Consider the following 26334-nt stretch of genomic DNA (forward strand, 5'->3'; position numbering starts at 1 on the left):
TGTTTAAGATTTTATTTATTTGTTTGTTTGTTTGTTTGTTTGACAGACGGAGATCACAAGTAGACAGAAAGGCAGGCAGAGAGGGGTAGCGGGAAGGAGGCTCCTTGCTGAGCAGACAGCCCGATGTGGGGCTCGATTCTGGGATCCTGAGATCATGACCTGAGCCAAAGGCAGCTTTAACCCACTGAGCCACCTAGACACCCTTGTATCTTGGGTTTTTAAATGACAGTTATTCTGAGAAAAGTCTTGTCTTTTTAAGAAGCAACAGCATCTTCAAGCAACATGACCTGCATATAAACAGTCACACTATCTTTCCATTTGCTTATAGTTTCTACATTTTACTTGTAGCTTTGGTAATATTGGCTATGTGGCTTGCCTCTTGCTCTTGAAAAAAATTCAGTAACCAGCAGCTGTTCAATGTTCCCTCTGGCCCAAGAAGGCAACGGTGCTGCATACAGAATGCATATTCCAGTGAAGAATTCAGCTTCAAGATGGAAGCTTTTACATATGGCCCCAAACTGCATCTGGTGTTTGTTGATCTAAAGTACTTGTTAAAAGAGAACAGTGACATATTACAAAATAGAAGCCCAAAGGGAAATGTAGTCATTTGTTAAATTTATAGTTTATGTATGTGTAAGTGGGTATACTGACCGTTTTTTTCCTTCTCTCCTGTCCTTTGTAGTTACTGAGTCTCTAGAACTACAGACGTATCCAGCCGTTGTGGTAGACAAAATGTTGAAAGCTTTAAAATTGCATTCCAGTGAAGCCAGGCTGAAGTTTCCTAGACTACTGCAGATTATAGAACTATATCCAGAGGAGACCCTGAGCCTAATGACAAAAGAGGTTAGTGTCTATATTCTAATGAAGAGAACTTTACAGAGCTTAAAGACATGTTTCTGTTTATATTTAAACACATTAGTATGTGCAATGCATATATTACAGGTTTTCCTAACCAGCATTGCATTTTACTATATTCTGAGACTGTAGGTAATTTAAAGCTGTATAAAAGGGTGTTTACATTTACCCATTTTCTTCTGTGGGTGTTGATAAGAACACTGTGTCTGCCTCAGGAAGAGGAGGAGATATGTTTGGGACAAGGCGGGAATTTTCTATAGCACAATTTGCTGTCCAGAATGACTAAGCTGTAGTCTGGAACATCTGTTGGTGCCTTATGCTCAGTTTATTATTTATCTCAGGGAGAGGGAGTATGTTTCAGCTGGCATCCCACCCCCGGTGACTACAGTGTCTGCTGGCAGCACCATGTTCATGAGGATCCTGAGGCCTTCAAGTGTGCAGTGAGCAGCTAGGGGGTGCAGGCACAACCCCACAGTGTTCTGCTCACCACTTGTGGGTCCTGCACAGGCCTCTCCCAAAACGAAGCTGCATCATCCTACTATCTTTCTGTCATTTGAGCCATCTGAAAGATTCCTTAATGACTTCTGTAGATGTTTAACTGCACAATAGGGCCAGGCTTTGAGTTGTTACACAACAGTTCAAAAGGGTAACATAGCACTCTGTTGGCTTTATGTAATAAATTTTTAAACAGTGCTGGTTTCTGAGCTGTGGAGACTGAGTGCCTGGCAGGGCTTTACTACACACTCCGACCCTCTTGTGGATTTAGAAGGATGGGATTTTCTCAGTAGGTCCTAAAAAAGAGATTAAAGTAACTTCAGAAATGTAGTAGATACATGTGTGTATGTTTTTCTTAAAGATTAGTGAAGAAATCATTAAATTATAATTTTAGTTTTCCCAAAATAATATTTATATATGATGAAGATAGCATTTCGAATTTGTGAGGAAATAAATGGAATGTACATTCAATGTTGTTATGGCACCAGGGAGTCATTTGAGATGGGGAACTAACCTTTATTGATCACTCCCTTTGAGCTATGTGGACCGATGCTTTTTATCCCCACATTTTTTGCTCTTTACTCATTTAATAGATGAAAGTAGGAAGCTTGCCATGTTCACTCCTCATACCAACATTCCAAGTGGATCAGATTTTATCTTAAAATTAACACATTAAAAAGCTCTAACTCTATTTTCTGTAAAAAGACAAAATCCAGAAACTATAAAGGAAAAGAATCAGCACTTCCTTGCAGGGGAAAAAAACAAAAAACAACAATATATATGAAGCTTAAAAAAAAAAAACTGCCAGAAAAAATATTTGCAACATGTATTAGAGACAAAGAGCTGGTGTCTCCCTCTAAAAAAAAAAAAAATAGACCAGTAGAAAGTGGTCAGAGGAAATGCATGCATGGTTTAATATCTAAGGAGAATAAAGCTAGACCATTTACCCTCACTAATAAAGAAACATGAAAATTAAAATTAGATCTTTTTCACCTCTCAGATTGACAATAAATTTTTAAAATTGTCTTTTGTGTTAGATTTTGTAAAGTAGTCAACTGTGAATATACTTTTTTTAAATTGAATATATAGTTGACATAACAATACCATAAGTTTCAGGCATGCAGTATAATGATTGAGCAATTCTGTCCATTACTTAGGGCTCATCATGACAAGTGTAGTAACCATCTGTCATTATACAGTATTATTACAGTATTGGTGGCTGTATTACCTATGGTATACTTTATATCCCCGTGACTTAATTATTTTATAACTGGAAGTTTGTACTTCTTAATCCCCATCAACTATTTTGCTTATCCTGGCTCATCCGTCTCCTCTGGAAACCACTAGTTTATTGTCTGTATTAATGAGTCTGTTTCTGTTTCTTGTTTGTTCATTGGTTTTTTATGCCACATAAGTATATTTGTCTTTCTTTGTCTGACTTATTTCACTTAGCATAATACCTACTGGGTCCATCCATGTATTCACACATGGCAAGATTTCATTCTCTACATAAACCACATTTTCATCATCCATTCATCTATTCATGGACACTTGGGGTGCTTTTATATATTAGCTATTGTAAATAATGCTGCAATAAACATGAGGGTGCAAATATCTTTTTGAGTTTATGTTTTTGTTTTCTTTGAGTAAATACCTAGAAGTAGAATGACTGAATTGTATGGTGTTTCTATTTTTAACTTTCTGAGCAATCTCCATACTGTTTTCTACAGTGGCTGCATCAATTTACATTACCACCAAAAGTACACAAGGGTTCCCTTTTCTCCACAACCTCACCAACACTTGTTTTTTGTTTTTGGATACCAGCTATTCTGGTAGGCGTGATATTTCATGGGGTTTTGATTTGCATTTCCCTGATGATGAGTGATAACGAGCATCTTTTCATGTGTCTGTCGGCCATCTGTATGTTTCTTTGGAAAAATGTTTACTCAGGTCTTATGCCTATTTTTAATCAGATTTTTTTTGTATTGAATTATATGAGTTTCCATTATGCTTGTAAGAATGAAAATTTGAAAAATCCTTTCAGAGGGAAATCTGGCAATTTTTTTTTTTTAACAGTTGTTAGTGTTCACACAGTAATTATACTTCTAGAAATTTATCCTGTGGGCACACATAGCACAAATACAAAGAGATAAACATGTAGAAATGTTCATTGTAGCATTATCTATAATAGCAAAACTTGGAAAATACCCTAAAAATTCATTATACAGCAGTAATTAAATAAAACGGAATGCTATCCAGCTGTTAAAAAGAATGAGGTACATCTATCCATTCACCTAAGAAAAACCAGCAACAGTATATCTAGTCTGATTCCATTCTTGCAAAGAACGGATATTTGTGTACATACATACAAAACATCTAGAAGAATGGAATGGTGCTTCAGTGGAATAAGAACTAAGAAGGCTGAGGGAGAGAAGATGTTTTATTTTAGACTTACTTCTGTATGCTTCTGATTATAGATATATTTTATATTGGGCACACAATACTTTCACAATAAAACAGTGCTAAAAGTTGTATTCATTATTAAGTTACAGTTCTCTGTGTTTTAGATTTCTTCCATTCCTTGCTGGCAGTTCATTGGCTGGATCAGCCATATGGTGGCCTTACTGGACAAAGAGGAAGCTGTTGCTGTCCAGCATACTGTGGAAGAGATTGCTAATAACTATCCACAGGCAATTGCCTACCCCTTTATAATAAGTAGTGAAAGCTATTCCTTCAAAGATACTTCTACTGGCCATAAGAATAAGGAGTTTGTGGCAAGGTGGGTTGGTCAAATACTATAGGTTTTAAAGTGTATGATAAAAGCAAACACATGGGGGCTCAGTCAGTGGAGCACATGACTCCTGGTCTTGGGGTCCTGAGGTCAAGCCCCATGTTGGGCATAGAGTTAATTAAGAAAAAGATAAATAAAACACATAGAAGCTTGTGTTTGTCTTCAAATTAATTAGAGCTGTCATTAAAAAATAAAAAATCTTAGACATCTCTTTGTTGAATATATCTACCCCAGGTATGTTATTTATCACAGAACTTTTTCCTTTTTTTTTTTTTTTTTAAGATTTTATTTATTTGAGAGAGAGAGTGAGAGAGAGAAAGTATGAGTCGGGGGAGGGTCAGAGGGAGAAGCAGACTCCCCGCTGAGCTGGGAGCCTAATATGGGACTCAGTCCAGTCACTGCTTAAGCTGAAGGCAGATGCTTAACCCACTGAGCCACCCGGTGCCCCCCTTCTTTTTTTTTTTTTTTTCCTTTTTAAAGTTAACTTTATGCCCAGTGTGGGGCTCCAGCTTGTAACCTAGAGATCAAGAGTTGCATGCTCTACTGACTGAGCCAGACATGTGCCCCTGAATTTCTTTCCTTTTATAAAATACTTTTCATCTTAGAATGTTATTCATGAAAATTCTGTCCTTATAATAGTAAGAGTTGACAGTAATCACTTGATTGAGGCAGACAGATAAGATGCTTTTTGAAATCAGTTCCTGAAATTGTTCTTTAATTCAAAATACCTGGGAAGCCCCTCTTACTAAGTAGGCTGCCTGATTTGATTTGTAAGTGCAGATATAACTAGCAATGACAAACTAGTTTTGCAAGAATACTTGGTAAATACATGGTGTTTCGGGCATTCTCTGTTTCTTTGTTTGTCATGAGCTCATTTATCTTACTAGAGTGTTTCTGGGAAGGTAAGAATAAGACACCACTTTTGTCATGGTTTTTGGATGGGTTGGCTGCTGTGAGTCCATCTGCCACCGATGGTGCCCGGCCCACCCCTGGGTCTCTCAACATAGTCAACTGCAACATGATTAATTTTTTATTTTTTTTTTTATTTTTTTATTTTTTTAAGAAAAAAGAAGGGCATCTGAGTGGCTCAGTTGGTTGAGCGTCCAACTCTTGATCTCAGCTCAGGTCATGATCTGAGGGTTGTGGGATCGAGACCCCAGAGTCAGGCTCCTTGCTCAGTTGGGAATCTGCTGGAGATTCTCTCTTTCCCTCTGCCCCTCTTCCACTTTATGCATGTGTTCTTTCTCCCAAATAAATAAATCTTAAAACAAAAAAAGAGAAAGGATTGAAAGCATGCTGAGAAAGTGGCCTTTTCTTTCATAACATAATTTCAGAAACCGTATGTATCAAATTGTGTACATTAAAATGTCAACAACATTTGCAAAGAGATTTGCTTTCCCTTTATCTGAGAAGCTCAACTCTTGATAGACTGTATGCTTTGTACTTCATCTAATATTGAACAAAATTTTAAAATTGTTCTTTCCCTAGACTATTAGTTGGTAATAATATAATTTTATATATGAATATAAATAATTATATGTAAATAAACTGTGGGCCTTGGTAATTGTTTTATAGGATTAAAATTAAGTTGGATCAAGGAGGAGTGATTCAAGATTTTATTAGTGCCCTAGAACAGCTCTCTAATCCTGAAATGCTCTTTAAGGTAATGTAATAGCTTCTAGTTCATAAAACATAGATTTTGGATAAAACCTCCTTGCAGTCAACTTGGTTGTTCTTTTTTTTTTTTTCTTCCCAGGATTGGATTGATGATATGAAAGTCGAACTGGCAAAAACCCCTGTTAATAAAAAAAACATTGAAAAGATGTATGAAAGAATGTATGCAGCCTTGGGAAACCCAAGGGCTCCAGGCCTTGGGGCTTTCAGAAAGCGGTTTATTCAGGTATGGATTGGTGGCAGCCTGACTTTATAATAATGTAATCATTGTGAAGATCAATATTTATATTTGATGGTTTGTTAATAATCCTGGTTTTAAAATGTCTATTAAAGTTGTAAACTTATCTTCAGATCTAATGCTTTTGGTGAGATAGTGATGCACATATTTAGGTCAGATAGTGGCAGGTGGGGCAATAGATAAAACCATGGGGCTTTTATTGCATTCTGTTCTTCATGCTCAGATTTTTAGATTTGAAGGTTACATGTGGTTCAATATATTTGTTAACTTTTTAATTTAAATTTTATTAGTTAACATATAGTGCAGTATTGGTTTCTGGAGTAGAATTCAGTGGTTTGCTTACATACAACACCAAGTGCCCTCCTTTATGCTGTAGTTTAATGTTTTTCATTCTCCTAATTATTTGAATGTTGGATTAAGAAAGCACTTGTAGGGGCACCTGGGTGGCTCAGTGGGTTAAAGCCTCTGCCTTCGGCTCAGGTCATGATCCCAGGGTCCTGGGATCGAGCCCCGCATCGGGCTGTCTGCTCCGCGGAGAGCCTGCTTCCTTCTCTCTCTCTGCCTGCCTCTCTGCCTACTTGTGATCCCTGTCTGTCAAATAAATAAATAAAATCTTTAAAAAAAAAAAAAAGAAAGAAAGAAAGAATGCACTTGTAGAGGCGCTGGGTGGCTCAGTGGTTAAAGCCTCTGCCTTCGGCTCAGGTCATGATCCCAGAGTCCTGAGATCCAGCCCCACATCGGGCTCTCTGCTCAGCAGGGAGCCTGCCTCCCCCTCTCTCTCTCTGCCTGCCTCTGCCTACTTGTGATCTCTGTCAAATAAATAAATAAAATCTTAAAAAAAAAAAAAAAAGACAAAGAAAAAGAAAATACTTGTATTGTGTACAAGTTGATGACCGTTTTGAGCCCTTCCCTCTGTCCAAGGCATACTCCTAGATGCTACAGGACATACAAAGAGAAGACGGACCCAGTTCCTGTATTCAGAGGGATGTCTGACAAATGCAGTATGTAAAAATTGTGGCTTGAGAACAAATATGATACATGAAATCTGTTTCTAAAGTTGTTCTAGAGTTGAAAGGAAGAGAACATGCCTCAGTTTGGAGGGAATCAGGAAACCCCTTGGAGCCAGTGGAGATAAAAATGAACCTTGAGATGTCCAGATTTCACAGCACCGTGCATTGTGCTTGTTGCTCCCTTTAAGTGGGTTTACCTTCTCTCTTTCCATCTGGAGAACTCACCCTTAGAGACTTGGCTTATGCATTGTTTCTACTGCAGAGCCTTCCCTGAACCTCCTTCCCCAATAAGAACTAGGTACTCTTTCTCTGTTGTGTAACATACCTTATATACAACTCTATTAGCATTAATCCCTGATTTTTCTAATTTTTATTAAATTAACTTTGTTTAGTAAACTTCAAGAAATATAAGAGCATAAAGAGAAATCCTGGTATTCATATTGCCAGAGTTCTCAAGTTTCACAGTCTCCAGTACAAAGGAGGATCTTTGTCTCTTCTGGGTTTTTTTGTAAATAACTATTTTATTAATAATTCATATACCCTATAATCTATCTATTTGAAGTATACAATGCTATAGTTTTTATTATATTTACAGTTATGTAAGTATTACACATAAGTTTTAGAACATTATCCTTTTTTAAAAGGTTTTTTGTTAAGATTTTATTTATTTATTTATTTGAAAGGGAGAGAGAGAGAGTGAGAGCACTAGACAGAGAGTGAGCACAAGCGATGGGCAGGGGCAGGCAGAGGGAGGAGAAGCAGGCTCCCTACTGAGCAGAGAGCCCAGTGCAGGGCTTGATCCTAGGACCCCAGGATCATGACCTGAGCCAAAGGGAGATGTTTAACCAACTGAGGCACCCAGATGCCCCATTTTTGAGATTTTATTTATTTATTTGAGAGAGAGTGAGAGCAAGCATGAGCTGGGGATGCGGGGCTGAGGGCAGAGAGAGAAGTAGAATCCCTGCTGAGCAGGGAGCCTGATGTAGGGCTTGATCCCAGAACCCTGAGATCGTGACCTGAGCTGAAATCATCTGCTTAACCAATTGAGCTACCTGGGCACCTAGAACATTTTTATCACCCCTAAAAGCACATACCTGTTAGCAGTTACTCTCAATCCCCCACCTCCTGTCATGCTAAGCAACCACTAAAGTACTTTCTGTTTCTGTAGATTTGCCTCTTCTGGACATTCCTTTTAATTGCTGTATATTATTCTACTATAAGAACATGCCACATTTTGTTTATCCTTTTGTTAGTGGATGGACATTTGGAGTGTTTCCATGTCTTAGCTGTTATGAATGCTGCTGCTGTGACTATGTGTGTATAGGTTCTTCTGGGGAGACCCTTAGGAATGTAAAATGATATTTCTCTTTAGCTCTTCCTTTCATTTATGAATTAATTAGACTTGTGGACAGGGATTTTGTCTTGCTCATGTTTTCTCTCCATCTCCTAGAATGCTGCCTGATGTGAAACTAGCATCTTGAATTAGATGAATAATTGGTATAGTTTTGATAAGGAGAGTTAGATTTTGGTGGGTACTTTAGGTACATTCCTACTTAGGGTAGTTTTAATGTAGTATGAATGTGGGAACATGCAGGACTATCTGTTGCCTAAATGTGATCAGTGATATATCCTAAAAGTAAAGATAAAACCATAACTCTCTGTACTTCATGTTATGACATAATATTGGGCTATACATCATATCAAATCTATCTCACACTATTGAATATACAAGAGCCTCAGAAGGAAATATACATACTGTAAATATCCTTAAAATCAGTGTACTAGCATTCATAAATTTTATAAAATTGTAGAACACTAGATTTGAAAACATCTTTGTGTTTGTTTTTTCTTAAACCAGTGGTCTACATGTGTTTTCTGTAAAGGTCCAGATTTTCAGTTTTCAGGCCATACCAGTCTCATGTTATGAGTACTCAAATCTGTCATCCTAGTGCAAAAGCAGCCCTAGACAGTATGTAAATGAACAGGCATGGTTGGCAGGATTCCAGTAAAATTTTATTTATTAAAAACAGGCAGTGGGCTTTGACTTGCAGGCCATATTTTGCCATACCTTGTTCTAAACAAAGAAACTAGTTCTGAAAAACAAGAGACTTGCCCTGTATCAAATGGAGAGAACAGCAGAATGGCAACTGATAGCAAGTCCCCTAGCATAGTGAAACCAGTCCATCGCCTGTGAAAAAGCTTCATTTCAGCAGTACTGTTCTTGTGCAGCCTTCCTCTATTTGCCCTCCTCTCAAGGTGCTCTGACCCCAGCCCCAGACAGAGGGCAGGGTATGTCATCCTAGTTTGCTCTCTCTCTCCTCAGCTGGTGTGAGAATATCTGCAGTGGCCCTGTTCATCAGTCCATGTCGAATATTACTGTGCGGTCCTCAGTGAAAACTGCATGTTATCCCTTCGAATTCATGGCCATTTCTTTTCCTGCATGCTGGGTACCATAATGCTCTACCCTAGAAATCTCTTAGGATAGACCACTGTTCTTCCCAGCTGCTGCAGAGCACAGCTGCATCCAACTCTAACGGAGGGAGGGTATCAGAGTGGCCCTATCATCCCTGCCAGGCACAATACTTGTTTGTTTTTGTTTTTTAAAATTTTTATTTATTTATTTGATAGAGAGAGAACAAAAGTAGGCAGAGAGAGAGGGAGAAGCAGGCTCTCTGCTGAGCAGAGAGCCCGATGCAGGGCTCAATCCCAGGATCCTGGGATCATGACCTGAGCCAAAGGTAGTCTCTTAACCCATTGAGCAACCCAGGTGCCCACAATGCTTGTTTTGAGGTTAATTCGAGTACCTTGGAAAATAAATCTAGAACTCTCTGCTTCATACCAAATCAATGCATAATTTGCATTTAATTAATTAATTAAAATAATAATCTACCCAAACAGAATTGCCTCAGATTTCACTTCAGAGAGGGCATTATGCCATTCACATATGTTGTTGGTGCTGATTATGTTTGGGAAATAGCTAATCTTTTCATGTATTTTAAGAACTGGAGATTGCTTCTATACTTTCAGTCCATCTACAGATTAAAGAATAAATTTGTTTTAGGGACTCCTGGGTGGCTCAGTTGGTTAAGCAGCTGCCTTCGGCTCAGGTAATGATCCCAGCGTCCTGGGATAGAGTCCCGCATCGGGATCCTTGCTCCGCAGGGAGCCTGCTTCTCCCTCTGACTCTGCCTTCCACTCTGTCTGCCTGTGCTCGCTCTCGCTCTCTCTCTGACAAATAAATAAATAAAATCTTAAAAAAAAAAAAAGAATAAATTTGTTTTATATATGTCAATTGTCCTATAATGGATTATCGTAAAGTAGGAGATATATTTCATTTAACCAGATTTGTGTTTTAAATTTGGTAAAAAAAAAAAAAATTGTAAAATGAAAGATAATTGGGTAAATCTTTGGGGACTATTATTAAGTCACTATTAGTGATTCTCTTTAAGTTTTGTTTTTTGGTTTTTTTTTTTTGTTTTGATACCAGGATTATAATTTAAATAAATACTTGAGTAGAGACTAGTACAGATATTTGTTATGTTCAAAGATAAAGGATGTCTAATAATTACTTTTAGAAATATAAATTATCTATGAAAATGCAGATTTGAAGGGGTACGTGTACCCCAATGTTTATAGCAGCATTATCGATATAGCCAAACTATGGAGAGAACCCAAATGTGCATCAACTGATGAATGGATAAAGAAGATATAGTATATATATATATATATATTTTTTTTTTCATTCAATGGAATATTACTCAGCCATCAAAAAATGAAATCATGGGGCGCCTGGGTGGCTCAGTGGGTTAAAGCCTCTGCCTTTTGCTCAGGTCATGATCCCGGGGTCCTGGGATTGAGCCCTGCATTGGGCTCTCTGCTGAGCAGGGAGTCTGCTTCCTCCTCTCTCCTCTCTTTGCCTGCTTTTCTGCCTACTTGTGATCTCTGTCAAATAAATAAATAAAATCTTTTTTTAAAAAAATGAAATCTTGCCATTTTCAGTGACATGGATGGAGCTAGAGTGTATTATACTAAGTGAGTTAAGTCAGTCAGAGAAAGACAAATACCATTTGATCTCACTCATGTGTGAAATTTAAAAAAGAAAACAGATGAACATATGGGTAGGGGGAAAAGAAAAAGAAGAGAGAGAAGCCACAAGGAGACTCTTAAAGATAGAGAACAAACTGAGGGTTGATGGAGGGTGGTGGGTGGGGGATGGGCTAGATGGGAGATGGATATTAAGGAGGGCACTTGTGATGAGCACTGGGTGTTGTATGTATGTGAGGAATCACTGAATTCTACTCCTGAAACTAATATTGCTCTGTATGTTTACTAACCAAAATTTAAATTGAAAAAAAAAATTATAATAAAAGAAATGTAAATTATCTAAATAATGTTTACACTGGCTTGTGATCCAAAATAATGGCTTGAAAGACCTTTATTTTTTTTTTAAGATTTTATTTATTTGTTTGACAGAGAGAGATCACAAGTAGATGGAGAAGCAGGCAGAGAGAGAGCGGGGTAAGGGGGGAGCAGGCTCCCTGCTGAGCAGAGAGCCCGATGTGGGACTCGATCCCAGGACCCTGAGACCATGACCTGAGCCGAAGGCAGCGGCTTTAACCCACTGAGCCACCCAGGCGCCCAAAAGACCTTTATTAAGGAATGTAGCATTTTTATATTTTGCTCTTTAGCTCTGATGAAGAATCACAGGCTTTTCATTTTTATTGAATTACTCCCTTTACTTAGTGCCTCATTCCTAATTACTCCTGCTGTCATAATAATGTAGATCAGTAACTAGACAATGGACATCAAGAGGTTAAAGGGTTTTTAAGCCCTTATTAGAACTTATGATTAGAATTTTTGATAGGTCATTACTAACTGTATTCTTTATGTCTTTTTAGAGGAACACAAAAAACATTCAAGGAAGGCAAAAGTATAAATCTAGAGCCTTCCAGAATTATAAAACTAAACACTAATGTTTAATGTAAATTATTATTGATTTCAGGATTTTGGGAAAGAATTTGATAAACACTTTGGGAAAGGAGGTTCTAAGTTACCTGGAATGAAACTCCGCGACTTTACTGACATTACTGACTCACTGTTTTATAAAATGGGCAGAGACTCAAAGCCACCTGGGAATCTGAAAGAATGCTCACCCTGGATGAGTGACTTCAAAATAGAATTTTTGAGAAGTGAGCTGGAGATTCCTGGTGAGTTTACCCTTGGGGTGACAAATTGGACTTTAAGGAGAATAGTGGCGTAGCAAGGATTCTTGATTTCTAAAACTAGGAATATTAGGTTCTTGACAGTTACCTTTTTTTTTTTAAAGAATTTGAAATTTCACCATACCTTTTTGTCATTAGGAGAATCTATAATTACTGTGAATTAGTACACTGAACAAAATGTTAGACTGTAGTTTTCTTATTTTCCTGATTATACAAGTATTCAGATTTCCATTTAATAATAATGTAACTGTAATTTCCTCTGAATATACTCATGCTTTGCTCCTAAATAACTTTTCTTCAAGAAATGTAATACAGGTGTAAGTGCAGATCACTTCCTTGGATGTATAGGTTGGTCCCGTTTAAAATGACAAGATACTTGCAACGACATGGATGGAACTAAAGGGTATTATGCTTAGCGAAATAAGTCAATCGGAGAAAGACAACTATCATATGATCTCCCTGATATGAGGAAGTGGTGATGCAACATGGGGGGGTTGGGGGGGTAGGAAAAGAATACATGAAATAAGATGGGATCAGGAGGGAGACAAACCATAAGAGACTTTTAATATCACAAAACAAATTGAGGAGGGCTGGGTGGGGGGGTAGGGTGAAGGTGGTGGGGTTATGGACATCGGGTAGGGTATGTGCTTTGGTGAGTACTGTGAAGTGTGTAAACCTGGTGATTCACAGACCTGTACCCCTGGGGCTAATAATACATTATATGTTTATTAAAAAATAAAAAAATATTTAAAAAAACAAAATGACAAGATAATGATAAATGACTTATACCTTCAGGACAAATAATGGTGACACTGAGGATAGAGATACACAGCAAGTTGGTCTGATGTGATTTTTTCAAAGACAATCTTTACACATTCCATGTTCTTCACCCTGGAATTTGCCAAAGAAATGTTTTTTTATGGTTATTCATATTCTCATCTAGTGGATATAAAAACAAATTGGAGACTTTCTTATTATTAACAGCTCTAGAACCTGTCAAGAATCTATGCATTGCATAAAGAAAAGCTGAAAATGTAAGCCTCTTCATATGTAGCTTGATTCTCCTTAAAATAAAGTGTTCTAGCTTAATGCATTATTTTTCCTGTTTGTAATTTGTCTACTCCATTAGAATCGGAAGCTAACTTCCATTAGTCAAATTGAGAAATAATAGTATTATTTAAAAAAAAACAAAACTTGGGGCGCCTGGGTGGCTCAGTGGGTTGGGCTGCTGCCTTCGGCTCAGGTCGTGATCTCAGGGTCCTGGGATCGAGCCCCGCGTCGGGCTCTCTGCTCCGCAGGGAGCCTGCTTCCCTCTCTCTTTCTCTCTCTCTCTCTGCCTGCCTCTCTGCCTACTTGTGATCTCTGTCTGTCAAATAAATAAATAAAATCTTTAAAAAAAAAAAAAAACCAAAACTCAAATTTGGAGGGATACTTGGGTGGCTCAGTTGGTTAAGCATCTAACTCTTGCTTTTGGCTCAGGTCATGATCTCAAGGGTGTGAGATCGAACCACCGTCAGGTGACGACTTAGCAGGGATTCTGCTTGAGATTCTCTCTGCCCTTCCCCACCATCCCACACCCCCAACACATGTACTCCTTCTCTCTCTCTTTAAAATAAATAAATAAATCTTTTTTTAAAAGTCAAGTTTTTTAAAAATGAAAACTTTAAGTAAAAAATTTTATCATATAACTTTTTTTTTAAATTATTATTAGATCAATAGGTATGTGTTAAAAATACAGGGTTCTGTAACAAGCTATATCTAAGTAAGGCTTCTGTGGTTTGTCTTAGGTCAATATGATGGCAAAGGAAAGCCAATGCCAGAATACCATGCACGAATCTCTGGGTTTGATGAGCGGGTAGGTGCCAGTGTTTGTGACTGTTGCCAGTGTTTAACAAGTATTGGTGAGTAACTGTAGGATGAAGGAAGAGGAAATAATCATAAATAGCTTGAAGGCCTGTTTCTCTTCATTGTACTATATTCTGTCCTGAAAGTATTTACATAGGAGCAAAATTTCTCATCAGTCACACCTGATTTCTGTAAAGATTGTGAGTGTGAGTTCTTCAGATATAAGATGGACATATTTGTCTTTACTAAAGAAAAGACAGTTACCCATCGTGATCTCAAATGCACAGCGTATTCCGATCCTATTACATACTGAATCTCTTAATATAATGCTTCAGTGTTTCAGTGTACAAACTCAGAGTAAACTTTGTGTGTGTATCTATCTTAAAACATATGTAGAATTAAATTAAGTGATTTTAGGAAGTTTGTATGTTGCTCATTACTAAGGATATCCACATTTATAAGCAATCATTTATAATAAGGGACATGCAGTTTCTAGAGGCACAGCAGTAGGCATAAATAGGTAACAAATACTTTGCTGGCACTAGGTTCGCTATTATTTTTCTGTCACTTCACTCGGTCCTCAAAGAGAGGTATCTCTTTGAGGAATGTGTGCCAACCAGCCTTACTCTCCTCTCTTGATAATGATATGATCAGCTGTTTGGTCAGATTCTTACACTGCATCTAAAATATTTTAATTTTTAAAGGTAAAAGTCATGGCCTCTATCAGAAAGCCAAAGCGCATCATCATCCGAGGCCACGATGAGAAAGAATACCCTTTCCTTGTCAAGGGGGGTGAAGACCTGCGGCAGGACCAGCGGATTGAACAACTCTTTGAAGTCATGAATGTCCTCCTTTCTCAGGATGCTGCCTGTAGCCAGAGAAACATGCAGTTGAAGACCTACCATGTCATACCCATGACCTCCAGGTAGGACCAATGTACACAGTCATTCTAGAACAGACTTATATGAATGGAAATTCTAACACTGAGCCAAATCCTTGTTTAAGGTTACAGAGGTGGGATTGGAGGTCACTTGACAATTTGGTATTTAAGCTTTCACAAAGACTGGGCTAAACAGAACTAATAAACACTTACAAATCTATGATTTTCAGATTTAATGTGGAGAAGGTAAATGAACTGACATGAAGAAATCTGTTCTGCTTTGATTCTACAGAACTTTTTTCTAGTGAGGAAAAACAGTTTGGGTTTGTTTTCATAAGCTATTTCTTCTCTTTTTCAGATTAGGACTAATTGAATGGATTGAAAATACTTTCACCTTGAAGGACTTTCTTTTGAGTAACATGTCACGAGAGGAGAAAGCAGCTTATATAAGGTGATGTGGAGCCTAAATACTCCTTCATCTCTGTGCAGACACATCCTGCAACCTGGTTATTCCCCAGTCCTACTCTCCCTGAGTAATTAAGTTTATATTAAGTTTCCTCTACCTCGTGTTTCTAGTGACATTTCTGGTCCCCTCCTAATTTGGGGCTATGAGCCACACCCTGGCTAGTTGTTTTCTCCACTTCTGGCTGGATTTATAAACTAAATGAAGTAGAGGGTTCCAAACAGTAGCTGCATAAATTTTACCACAATGAAAAAAAAAAGTATTAGCTTTGCAACAACACAAAAAAAAACCCTGAAGGAAACAAATAGTAAGATTAGCAGCTAACATTTGATTAAACATTTTCTGCATGCTAGGCAGCATTCTCAGCTCTTAATCTGTATGAAGTCATTTCTTTCTTACAAAACCTACAAGTTATTTTAACACCTCTGTACAGATGAGGAAGTTAAGGCCCAGAGAGGTTATGTAACTTGTCCTAGGCTGCCCAGCATATAGAAATGGGATAGCTAGGATTATTAGTGATTAATTCTAGATCATGATATTGGTGCTTTTTATTTTTCTTCATCCTGTTATATTTTCCAAGTTTTCAAAAATGAACATATATTTTTAATCAGAAAGGGGTTTTTTGTTTTTTGTTTCTGTGAAGAAAAATAAGGACAACATTGAAAGACATTTTGAAGAGGAGTTGACAAATCTTGATGTGTAACTATTAGATGAAGGAAGAGGAAATGGAAATAGCTTCAAGGCCTATTTCTCTTCATTGTACTCTCTTCTGTCCTGAAAGTACTTACATGGGAGCAAAATTCTCACCAGTCAAAAATGATTTCTGTAAAATAAAGCATTTTCTTATCAAACTCATGCTCCTGCTAAATAAGGCTGAGTTTATGAATTTTTAATATGAGTCCTTTGCGTACAGTTGTTTCTGCATTCCCTGGAAGATAGGGAAACTGACGGACAGTACTTTCAGGAGTCAGGAAGTCCAGATCTCACGCCAGTGCTAACTTATAGTGGTTCTGACTTACAGAAGGAATCTTGAAAAAATGACTTGCCTTTCCCTTGTTCCCATGCCTCCATTTCTAAGATGAGATAGTTTAAAATACATAAGTTAAACATAGGTATCAATGGAGTTTAAAGAGCTTTTCAAATACAGAAGTTTATAAATTACTTCCCACTACGTTTTTAAAGCAAGGCACTTCCAGCCCCATTAGTAAAATCATTGCTACTTTTTTCTTAATTTGTGTGTTGCAGTTTTCCAACCTAAATATTTTCATCCCAAATGAAACTTGAAGAGAATTTAGACTGAAATGGAAAGCTGTATTGTGGAATTAACTTAGTGGCAATTCAGAAAAGATTCACTCTAAGTGATTGAACTACTAACACATAAAATAGTTCTATCTTTAGATTTCTTTTTAGGAAAACTTGTTAAGGCTTTTGACAAACCCCAAAGTAGCCAAACTACAAACTATAAACACATTTCCAGCAGCCCAGTATGGCTTTTGCTTGTGAAGTATTACTAAAAGCTTTCTAAATTCAATTCAAAGCCATTGTCATTTAAGAAAATATCTTACTGTATTTAGTATGGATTTTGTATGTATCTGCATAATTGAAGTGGTGAAGAAAAAGTGTGGCAATCCAAATAGACTTCACCCATCTTCAACACATAATTTGTGGTCTTTTAGTTTATAGTGGTAGTATCATCTATCACTTCTTGCTTATTCTAAGTAAGTTGTTATGGTTCTTTTCCACTACCTGATTTTTAGAACCATAGGCCTTGATCCTAAACACTTAGGTTTAGTTCATCTTGCTCCTCTCTGTATGAAGTGGAAATTGATTGTATCTGATCATTTTGTGCCTGAATTTTTGCATAGAAAGTAGCTTTGGTTTCTTTAGGAGTAACTAAGAATGAATAATGATATGTTGAGATTCTATATCCAGAGTAGCATGGGTTCAGTGTTAATATTGAATATGATTAAAAGTCATAGTTCTTTCCCTGGTTCTTCATTATTTTTCAAGAATTCTTGATCTTTGCCATTGAAATCACCACAATGCTAAATATCTTCCTACGGCTGATTCCCTTTTTCCTGATTGTCAGTGATCCCAAAGCACCACCATGTGAATATAGAGACTGGCTGGCAAAGATGTCTGGGAAATACAATGCTGGTGCTTACATGGCAATGTTTAAGTAAGTTTTGTTTTGATTTTCCATTTTACTAACTAGTTATTTCTTCTCAAAGTTGCATGTACTTTTGTTTCTTAGGAAGTTTTGCCTTGGGCGCCTGGGTGGCTCAGTCAGTTAGGCATCTTCCTTCGGCTCAGGTCATGATCTCAGGGTCCTGGGATCAAGCCCCACATTAGGCTCCCTTCTCAGCAGGAAGTCTGCTTTTCCCTCTCCCTTTACCCCTCCTGCCCTGCTCGTGTTCTCTCTCTCTCTCTCTCATGCTCTCTTTCTCTCTCAAATAAATAAATAAAATCTTTAAAAAAAAAAAAGTTTGCCTCAGATCATCAAAATCTAGTTATTTGATACTTGAGCTTCAATATAAATAATTTTAAATTTTAAATCTTAAGTCATAGAAATTTGTTCTAATTAGACATTTTCTATTAAATCATAGGGCAGCTAGTCGTTCTGAAACAGTCACATCTTTTAGAAGGAGAGAAAGTAAAGTGCCAGCTGATCTCTTAAAGTAAGTATCCTTCTGACTGTACAAACCAGTTGATGGTGTAACAGAGACTACAGAGGTCTTGTCTCCACCCCCCAGGCGGGCCTTTCTGAAGATGAGCACAGGCCCTGAGGCCTTCCTGGCACTTCGCTCCCACTTTGCCAGTTCTCATGCTCTTATGTGTATTAGCCACTGGATTCTGGGCATTGGAGACAGACATCTGAACAATTTCATGATAAGCATGGAGACAGGTGGAATGATCGGAATCGACTTTGGACATGCATTTGGATCAGCTACTCAGGTATGCTAATCTTGCCTTTGCTGTTCTTGGCTGATTTAGAACCATAGTCATAGGACCTTCTGGATGGTTTTTTTTTTTTTTTTTTTAAGATTTTATTTATTTATTTGACAGAGAGAAATTACAAGTACACTGAGAGGCAGGCAGAGAGAGAGAGAAGGAAGCAGGTTCTCCGCTGAGCAGAGAGCCCGATGCGGGACTCGATCCCAGGACCCTGAGATCATGACCTGAGCCAAAGGCAGCGGCTTAACCCACTGAGCCACGCAGGCGCCCCTTCTGGATGGTTTTTAAGGAAGAAATGACATATCAATTAGCTTGGTTTGTCATGGTCATAAAATTTGACATTCTTGCAGAATAAGGGATAATCTCAACTTTGTTTTGACCTTGTTCAAACAGGTTACAGAAGGTTAGGTGATGAATTATATAATCAAAGCCAAGAATAACATGTGTTCCTATAAAAAGGGAAGACTGTAAGAAGGTTTTATGAAGCCCCTTAATGTAAATGTCTTCCACAAGATGTGATACAATACAGATCTTTCGTCTGACATTAAATAGTGAATGTTTTCAGTTGTACTTACAAATGTCTGCAGGCTGTATGGTCCTATACAGATAGGTTTGTGCATTGCAAAGATGATTGTGTTGATTACTCTTGGGCACTGTGGATTCACATCTGTGTAGCTAATTCCAAGAAAAGAAGAGTTGATATTTTCACTAACTGTGAATACTAACTAACTTTGGAAGGATGTTTTCTGCCTTTTCTTTTGTGATTTCTAGTTCATACGTTCCCCTTCTTGTACATATTTTTTTCTCTCTAGTTTCTGCCAGTCCCTGAATTGATGCCTTTTCGTCTGACACGCCAATTTATCAATCTGATGTTACCAATGAAAGAAGGAGGTGTTATGTCCAGTGTCATGGTGCATGCACTGAGAGCCTTCCGCTCACACTCTGACCTGCTTATTAACACCATGGACGTGTTCGTAAAGGAACCTTCCTTCGACTGGAAAGTAGGCTTGTTTATATGCACTTTTCATTTTTATTACATTTGCCAGGGATTGATCTGGCATCTCTTATTATATGAAGGAAATACATCAAATTGTATTTATTAAAATATTTAATTCTTTCATGTAGTATTTCTTAAAATTAACATTTGGGGCCAGTTGACCTGAAAACTGTAAGAAACATGTAAGGAGGGGCGCCTGGGTGGCTCAGTGGGTTAAGCCGCTGCCTTCGGCTCAGGTCATGATCTCAGGGTCCTGGGATCGAGTCCCGCATCGGGCTCTCTGCTCAGCAGGGAGCCTGCTTCCTCCTCTCTCTCTCTGCCTGCCTCTCTGCCTACTTGTAATCTCTCTCTGTCAAATAAATAAATAAATCTTTAAAAAAAAAAAAAAAAAAAAAAAAAAAAAAAAGAAACATGTAAGGAACATAATCTTCATTTGGAGAAAACTGTTGTTTCAAATGAATATATTTCTAACAAAGAGTTAATCACCTATAGTTAATCACCTATCGGTGATAGGTCTGATTTCTGAGAAAACTTTTAGCTTAAAATCTGTTCCATGTGAGGGTCCTTGATTTGACACATAGTGCTTTATTAAATGTTGAGGTTCTTCATAATACATCCCCAAAAGAATGAAGGTTAGTGATGGCATCCTTGACACTGTGTGATACCTAACTGCCGTCCCTCACTGTCATTGACACTGTTATGTGCAGTACTATTAGAATGTGTATAAAAAGCTATATATAAAGCTCTCTCCAGTTAAAGATATTTATTTTTTTTAAAGATTTTATTTATTTATTGGACAGAGAGAGAGATCACAAGCAGGCATAGAGGCAGGCAGAGAGAGGAGGAAGCAGGCTCCCCGCTGAGCAGAGAGCCGGATGTGGGGCTCAATCCCAGGACCCTGGGATCATGACCTGAGCTGAAGGCAGAGGCTTAACCCACTGAGCCACCTAGGCGCCGCAAGATATTTATTTTAAAATCATTGCTTGTTCAGTCTGTTTGGATGTGTTCATATAAACTGTTATAATAAGCAGAGAACATCATGTTCTTTTCTTTTAGAACTTTGAACAGAAAATGCTAAAAAAAGGAGGATCGTGGATTCAAGAAATAAATGTAACTGAAAAAAATTGGTATCCCCGGCAAAAAATACATTATGCTAAGAGAAAGTTAGCAGGTGCCAACCCAGCAGTTATTACCTGGTAAGATGGTTATTTTTTTTTTTTTTTAAGATTTTATTTATTTATCAGAGAGAGAGAGGGGAGAGATCGAGCACAGGCAGACAGAATGGCAGGCAGAGGCAGAGGGAGAAGCAGGCTCCCCGCCGAGCAAGGAGCCTGATGTGGGACTCGATCCCAGGACGCTGGGATCATGACCTGAGCCGAAGGCAGCTGCTTAACCAACTGAGCCACCCAGGCGTCCCAAGATGGTTATTTTTGAAGAAAAAAAAAAGACACCAACATGCTACTATTTACTGAAGAATTACCAATGTATAAAGTCCTGAATACTTTCCATTTAGCCTGTGATGTTAGCATTATTAGCCTCATTTTTCAAATGAAAAAAAGCATGGCTTCTCTAAGGCTGGGCAGTGTCCATCTCTCGGAATGCTGTGTATTTGGCCCCTGCCTTTTTGGCACAATCTTCAGGTCAGTACCTGGAATAACCTGTACCAATGTCAGAAACAGCAGGAGCTTTTTTTTTTTTTTTTACGATTTTACTTATTTATTTATTTATTTGAGAAAGAGAGAGAGAGAGAGTGAGCATGAGCCAGGGCAGGGGTGGGAGGCAAGAGGCAAAGGAAGAGGGAAAAGCAAACTCCCCACTAAGCAGGGAGCCTGATGTGGGACTCAATCCCTGAGCCAAAGGCAGAAGCTTAACCAACTGAGCCACTTAGGCACCCCCAGCAGGAGCATTTTTTAGACAATTACAATAATATTTTTGTATATTAGAGGAGATTTAGGTTCTAAATTTGCTTCTGTCCTTTTTAAGACAAAATGTGCTCTTGGTGGGCATAGAACACAGGTGTGGAGAACATGGGCTAACCCCACACTGGGTTAGCCTTTAAGTTAGCTTCAGAAATGTTTCTTGTTGAGGTCTAAAGCAAATTTATAGAAATGTTTCACAAGAGGGGGAAAAAGTTGGACTTTACAATAGTAAATGGCAATCTATGGTCAGTTAGGGTATGAATTTTTTTTCAATAAATGGTTCCGGCAAAGGAATGAAAGTGGATCCTTATTTCACACCATACATAAAAATTAATGCAGAATGAATCAAAGACCTAAATGTAAGAGCTAAAACTATAAAATACTCAAAGAAGCACAGAAGTAGATCTTCATGACCTGTATTTGGCATCTATCATTTTTAGGTATAACACCAAAAAGCACAAGCAAGAAAAGAAGAAATAGGTAAATTCATCAAAACTTAAAAGCTTTGTGTTTGGGGCGCCTGGGTGGCTCAGTTGTTAAGCGTCCGCCTTCGGCTCAGGTCATGATCTCAGGGTCCTGGGATTGAGTCCCGCATCGGGCTCTCTGCTTAGCGGGAAGCCTGCTTCCCTCTCTCTCTCTCTGCCTGCCTCTCCATCTACTTGTGATTTCTCTCTATCAAATAAATAAATAAAAATAAATAAGTAAATAAAATCTAAAAAAAAAAAGTTCTGTGCCTCACAGGATACCATTAAGAAAGTAAAAAGGTAGCTCCACAAAATGGGAGAAAATATTTGAAAGTCATAGCTGATAAGGGACTTGTATTGAGAATACATTTTTTTTAAATCTCTTAAAACTCAATAAAAAGACAACCCAATTTAAAAATGACCAAAGGATTTGAAAAGACATTTCTCTAAAGAAGGTGTATAAATGACCAAGTAGCATATGGAAAGATGCTTAAAATTATTAATATCAGAGAAATACAAAGAGAGGTACCACTTCACACCCACTAGAATGGCTATAATTAAAAAATGGAATATTGGGCTCCCTGGGTGGCACATTCGGTTGAACATTTGATTCTTATATTCTCTCTCTCTCTTTTTTAAATTATTTATTTATTTGACAGAGCGAGATCACAAGTAAGAGGGGGGACGGGGGGGGTGGGAAAGCAGGCTCCCTGCTGAGTAGAGAGCTGGACGCAGACTTGATGTTGACTCTTCTGTTCTATAAGTGATGAGAGGGAATATTTGAATAGGATAGCTAGGAATGCAGGCAACAAGGGAAAAATAATGAATGGTTCATGTTTTTGTATTTGTTTAATCTTTTTTACAGTGATGAGCTGTTCCTGGGCCATGAGAAGGCACTTGCCTTTGGAGATTATGTGGCTGTAGCACGAGGAAGCAAAGATCACAACATTCGTGCCCAACACCCAGAGAGTGGGCTGTCAGAAGAGGCTCAAGTTAAGTGCTTGATTGACCAGGCCACAGACCCCAACATCCTTGGTAGAACTTGGCAAGGATGGGAGCCCTGGATGTGAAGAACTGCGGGAGTCAGCAGATAAAAAGCATGAGAGTATTTGAAGAATCTCCTAAACTTGGGACACCTGGGTGGCTCAAATGGTTAAGCATCTGCCTTTAGCTCAGGTCGTGATCCCAGGTCCTAGGATCGAGCCCCACATTGGGCTCCCAGCTCAAGAGGGAGCCTGCTTCCCCCTCTGCTTCTTCCTCTCTCCACCGCTCATGCTCTCTCTCTCACTCTCTCTCAAATGAATAAATAAAATCTTTAAAAAAAAAAAAATCTCCTAAACTTTCATCTACAGCAATTAATGTGCTGATTTTCCTGAAGCACTGAACAGAAGAAATCTATTTTAGTGTTGTGGTCTTGTAGCTGGAGTTTAATCTAGATCATGATGAATAAGTGAATATTGGTATGAATGAAAGATTAGATTATAAACAAAGATTTGGTTAGGATTATAATGGGCTTAAAGTGGGGAAAAAATATATATCTAGGCCCAGACAAGAATTAAACCAAGAATATGGCATATTACAAGTACTATGACTTAGATAAACCAACTACTTAATAAATGGTGTATGGGGGCACCTGGGTGGCTCAGTGGGTTAAGCCACTGCCTTTGGCTCAGATCATGATCTCAGGGTCCTGGGATCGAGTCCCACATCGGGCTCTCTGCTCAGCGGGGAGCCTGCTTCCTCCTCTCTCTCTCTGCCTGCCTCTCTGCCTACTTGTGATCTCTCTCTGACTGTCAAATAAATAAATAAAAATCTTTAAAAAAAAAAAATGGTGTATGAACATTCCATGCAGTATTCTCATTAGTAACTTGACATATTGGAAATAATACCCAGAAGACCTTATCACTAAGATTTTATGAGAGTAAAGCCAATAGCATAAGTGATAAAATGTTACCTTGTATTAGTACAGGAATAATAATGAATGGCTCATAATATTTAGAAATGATTGCTTTTGAGATTTTAAGATATTTGTCTATGCTATCTTTTTTTTTTTTTTTTTTTTTGTCTATGCTATCTTTTACTTTATTCTCTTCTGTTTTAGAAGATAGATTTAGATAAATTTGTTCTCTAGGGCACCTGGGTGGCTCAGTGGGTTAAGCCGCTGCCTTCAGCTCAGGTCATGATCTCAGGGTCCTGGGATCGAGTCCCGCATCGGGCTCTCTGCTCAGCAGGGAGCCCGCTTCCCTCTCTCTCTCTCTGCCTGCCTCTCCATCTACTTGTGATTTCTCTCTGTCAAATAAATAAATAAAATCTTCAAAAAAAAAAAATTTGTTCTCTAGAAGAGAAAGTATTTAGGAGAGATAAAAGAGCTTGGTCTTAGCACTCATTTTTGCTCTCATATCCACAATAGGAAAATAGATAAAAGTGCATAGCATCCCAGACTCAGAATTTCTAACTTCAAGAATTGCAAGTATGATGATAGGGATAGCACACAGCATTTCAAGTCTAGGAAAAAACAAACAAAACCTTTGGAAATGAATTTCTTACTTGGAGAGAAAATATGCATTCTAAAACAACAAGATCAAATTATGAAATACAAAAATGGCTTCCTTTCCTTCATAGAATCTCTACCCCTCATCTAATCCTGCACACACCTGAACTGATTTCAGGCTGGCTCTCAGCTTTTTGTTATTGTTTCTTTAAACATTTATAGTTGGAGACTCTTGTATGCTTTTGAAAAATAATAATCTTAGGAATATGAAACATTTAGATTTTTTCCTAAAGTAGAGTATAGCTCTTACACAGTTTAAGGAACAAAATGTTTACCTTATAAAATATTTCATTATACTACTTGACAAAGTCATTCTGATAAATACAGGTTGAATCCATTATGATTAAAAATAAAACATTATATTCTCAACAAATGGTATTATATTAAACCAAATAAATTACATCTCAAAAATAAGCAATCGTGTATATGAAAATCCAGTATACACATAATCTAGTAAATATTCTTTGCTAAACACATAACCAAAAAAAACTACCTTGATGTTGATTATAGTATTTCTTTTAAACAGCTAACTATTTTTGCTTGTGTCTTGATAATGTGGGATGTATTCCCATATGTTATGGGAAACCCTGTTTTTTAAGGATTATTTTTTATGTCAGCAAGTTCATTGTTACAAGATGACTGTGTATAGGAGTCCATTTTCAAAGCTGTCTGCTTGAAATTGTATCCAAACCTATGAGACTACAGTAAAAACTTACTGTATACAGTTTTCAGAGACATTTGCACAGCTGCTCAGGATGGTAAATGACCTCATTACACATGAAGGACTACATGTCCAAGACTTATCTTGTCTCCAAACTTCAACCCTGTGATTCTTGGCTGAATAAAGAAAACTCGTTTGGAAAACAGGAAATAAAAGAAGACACCTGTACTGATTATAAAGAAATATGAATAGTATCAGAAAGATTCTTGGGATTTTCTATTTGTAGGATCAGGTTATCTGATAATAGTTTAACCTCCCTAATTTGAGTGCTTTTATTTCTTTTTTCTTGTCTAATTGCTCTGGCTAGAAGATACAGTACAATGTTGAGTAATGATGGTAAAAGTGAGCATCCTTCTTTTGTTTATACCTCATCTTTGGGAGATATTTTCATTTTTCACCATTGTGTGTCATGTTAGCTGTGGGACATTTACACAAATGTCCTTTTATATGTTGATAAAGTTCCCTTCTGTTTTTATGAGATTTTTATCATTATAAGTGTTGTAAAATGCTTATTTTGCATTAAATGAGATGAACTTCTGGTTTTTCTTCATTTATGAATGTGAATTATAATGATTGATATTTAGATGTTGAACCATCCAGCATTGCTGGGATAAATCCTGCTTGGCCATGGTGAATAATCCTTTTATTATGCTGTTGGATTCTGTTTGCCAGTATTTTGTTGAGAATTTAATTTTTATTTTTTAAATTTCATTTCAGTGTTCCAGAATTCATTGTTTGTGCACCACACCCAGTGCTCCATGCAATACATGCCCTCCATAATACCCACTGCCAGGCTCACCCAACCTCCCACACTCCACCCCTCCAAAACCCTCAGATCGTTTTTCAGAGTCCACAGTCTCTCATAGTTGATCTCCCCATCCAATTTGCCTCAAATCCCTCTCCATCTCCCCATGTCCTCTATGTTATTCCTTATGCTCCACAAATAAGAAAAAACATATGATAATTGACTCTCTCTGCTTGACTTATTTCATTCAGCATAATCTCTTCCAGTCCCATCCATGTTGATACAAAAGTTGGGTATTCATCCTTTCTGATGGAGGCATAATACTCCATAGTATATATGGACCACATCTTCCTTATCCATTCGTCCATTGAAGGGCATCTTGGTTCTTTCCACAGTTTGGTGACTGTGGCCATTGCTGCTATGAGCACTGATAATTTTTGAATCAGAGTTTATGAAGGATATTGGTCTCTAGTTTTCTTGTGGAACCTCTAGATTTGGTATCAGGATAA

At 37.7% G+C, this 26334-nt stretch overlaps 1 protein-coding gene across 5 annotated transcripts in view; it reads left to right on the forward strand.

Annotated features, from left to right (window-relative positions):
• PRKDC (protein kinase, DNA-activated, catalytic subunit) overlaps window positions 1-25906 on the forward strand; it is a 250709-nt gene extending 224803 nt beyond the window's left edge. For 2 of the 5 annotated variants that reach the window (XM_059166488.1, XM_059166489.1), the window contains 14 exons: window positions 683-843; window positions 3918-4129; window positions 5717-5804; window positions 5898-6041; window positions 12066-12270; window positions 14073-14140; window positions 14835-15055; window positions 15369-15461; window positions 17563-17652; window positions 18080-18151; window positions 18227-18428; window positions 19241-19429; window positions 20482-20621; window positions 22674-25906. In XM_059166488.1, the coding sequence (XP_059022471.1) occupies window positions 683-843; window positions 3918-4129; window positions 5717-5804; window positions 5898-6041; window positions 12066-12270; window positions 14073-14140; window positions 14835-15055; window positions 15369-15461; window positions 17563-17652; window positions 18080-18151; window positions 18227-18428; window positions 19241-19429; window positions 20482-20621; window positions 22674-22878 (2090 nt within the window). In that variant the 3' untranslated portion in view covers window positions 22879-25906. Of the gene's footprint in view, window positions 1-682; window positions 844-3917; window positions 4130-5716; window positions 5805-5897; window positions 6042-6974; window positions 7055-12065; window positions 12271-14072; window positions 14141-14834; window positions 15056-15368; window positions 15462-17562; window positions 17653-18079; window positions 18152-18226; window positions 18429-19240; window positions 19430-20481; window positions 20622-22673 lie in introns of those variants that run through there. The other 3 variants (XR_009351780.1, XR_009351781.1, XM_059166490.1) reach the window with 3 other exon arrangements.
• Window positions 25907-26334: the final 428 nt, after the last annotated feature.

Source organism: Mustela lutreola, chromosome 3 (assembly GCF_030435805.1).
Source record: "Mustela lutreola isolate mMusLut2 chromosome 3, mMusLut2.pri, whole genome shotgun sequence".
Lineage (NCBI taxonomy): Eukaryota > Metazoa > Chordata > Mammalia > Carnivora > Mustelidae > Mustela > Mustela lutreola.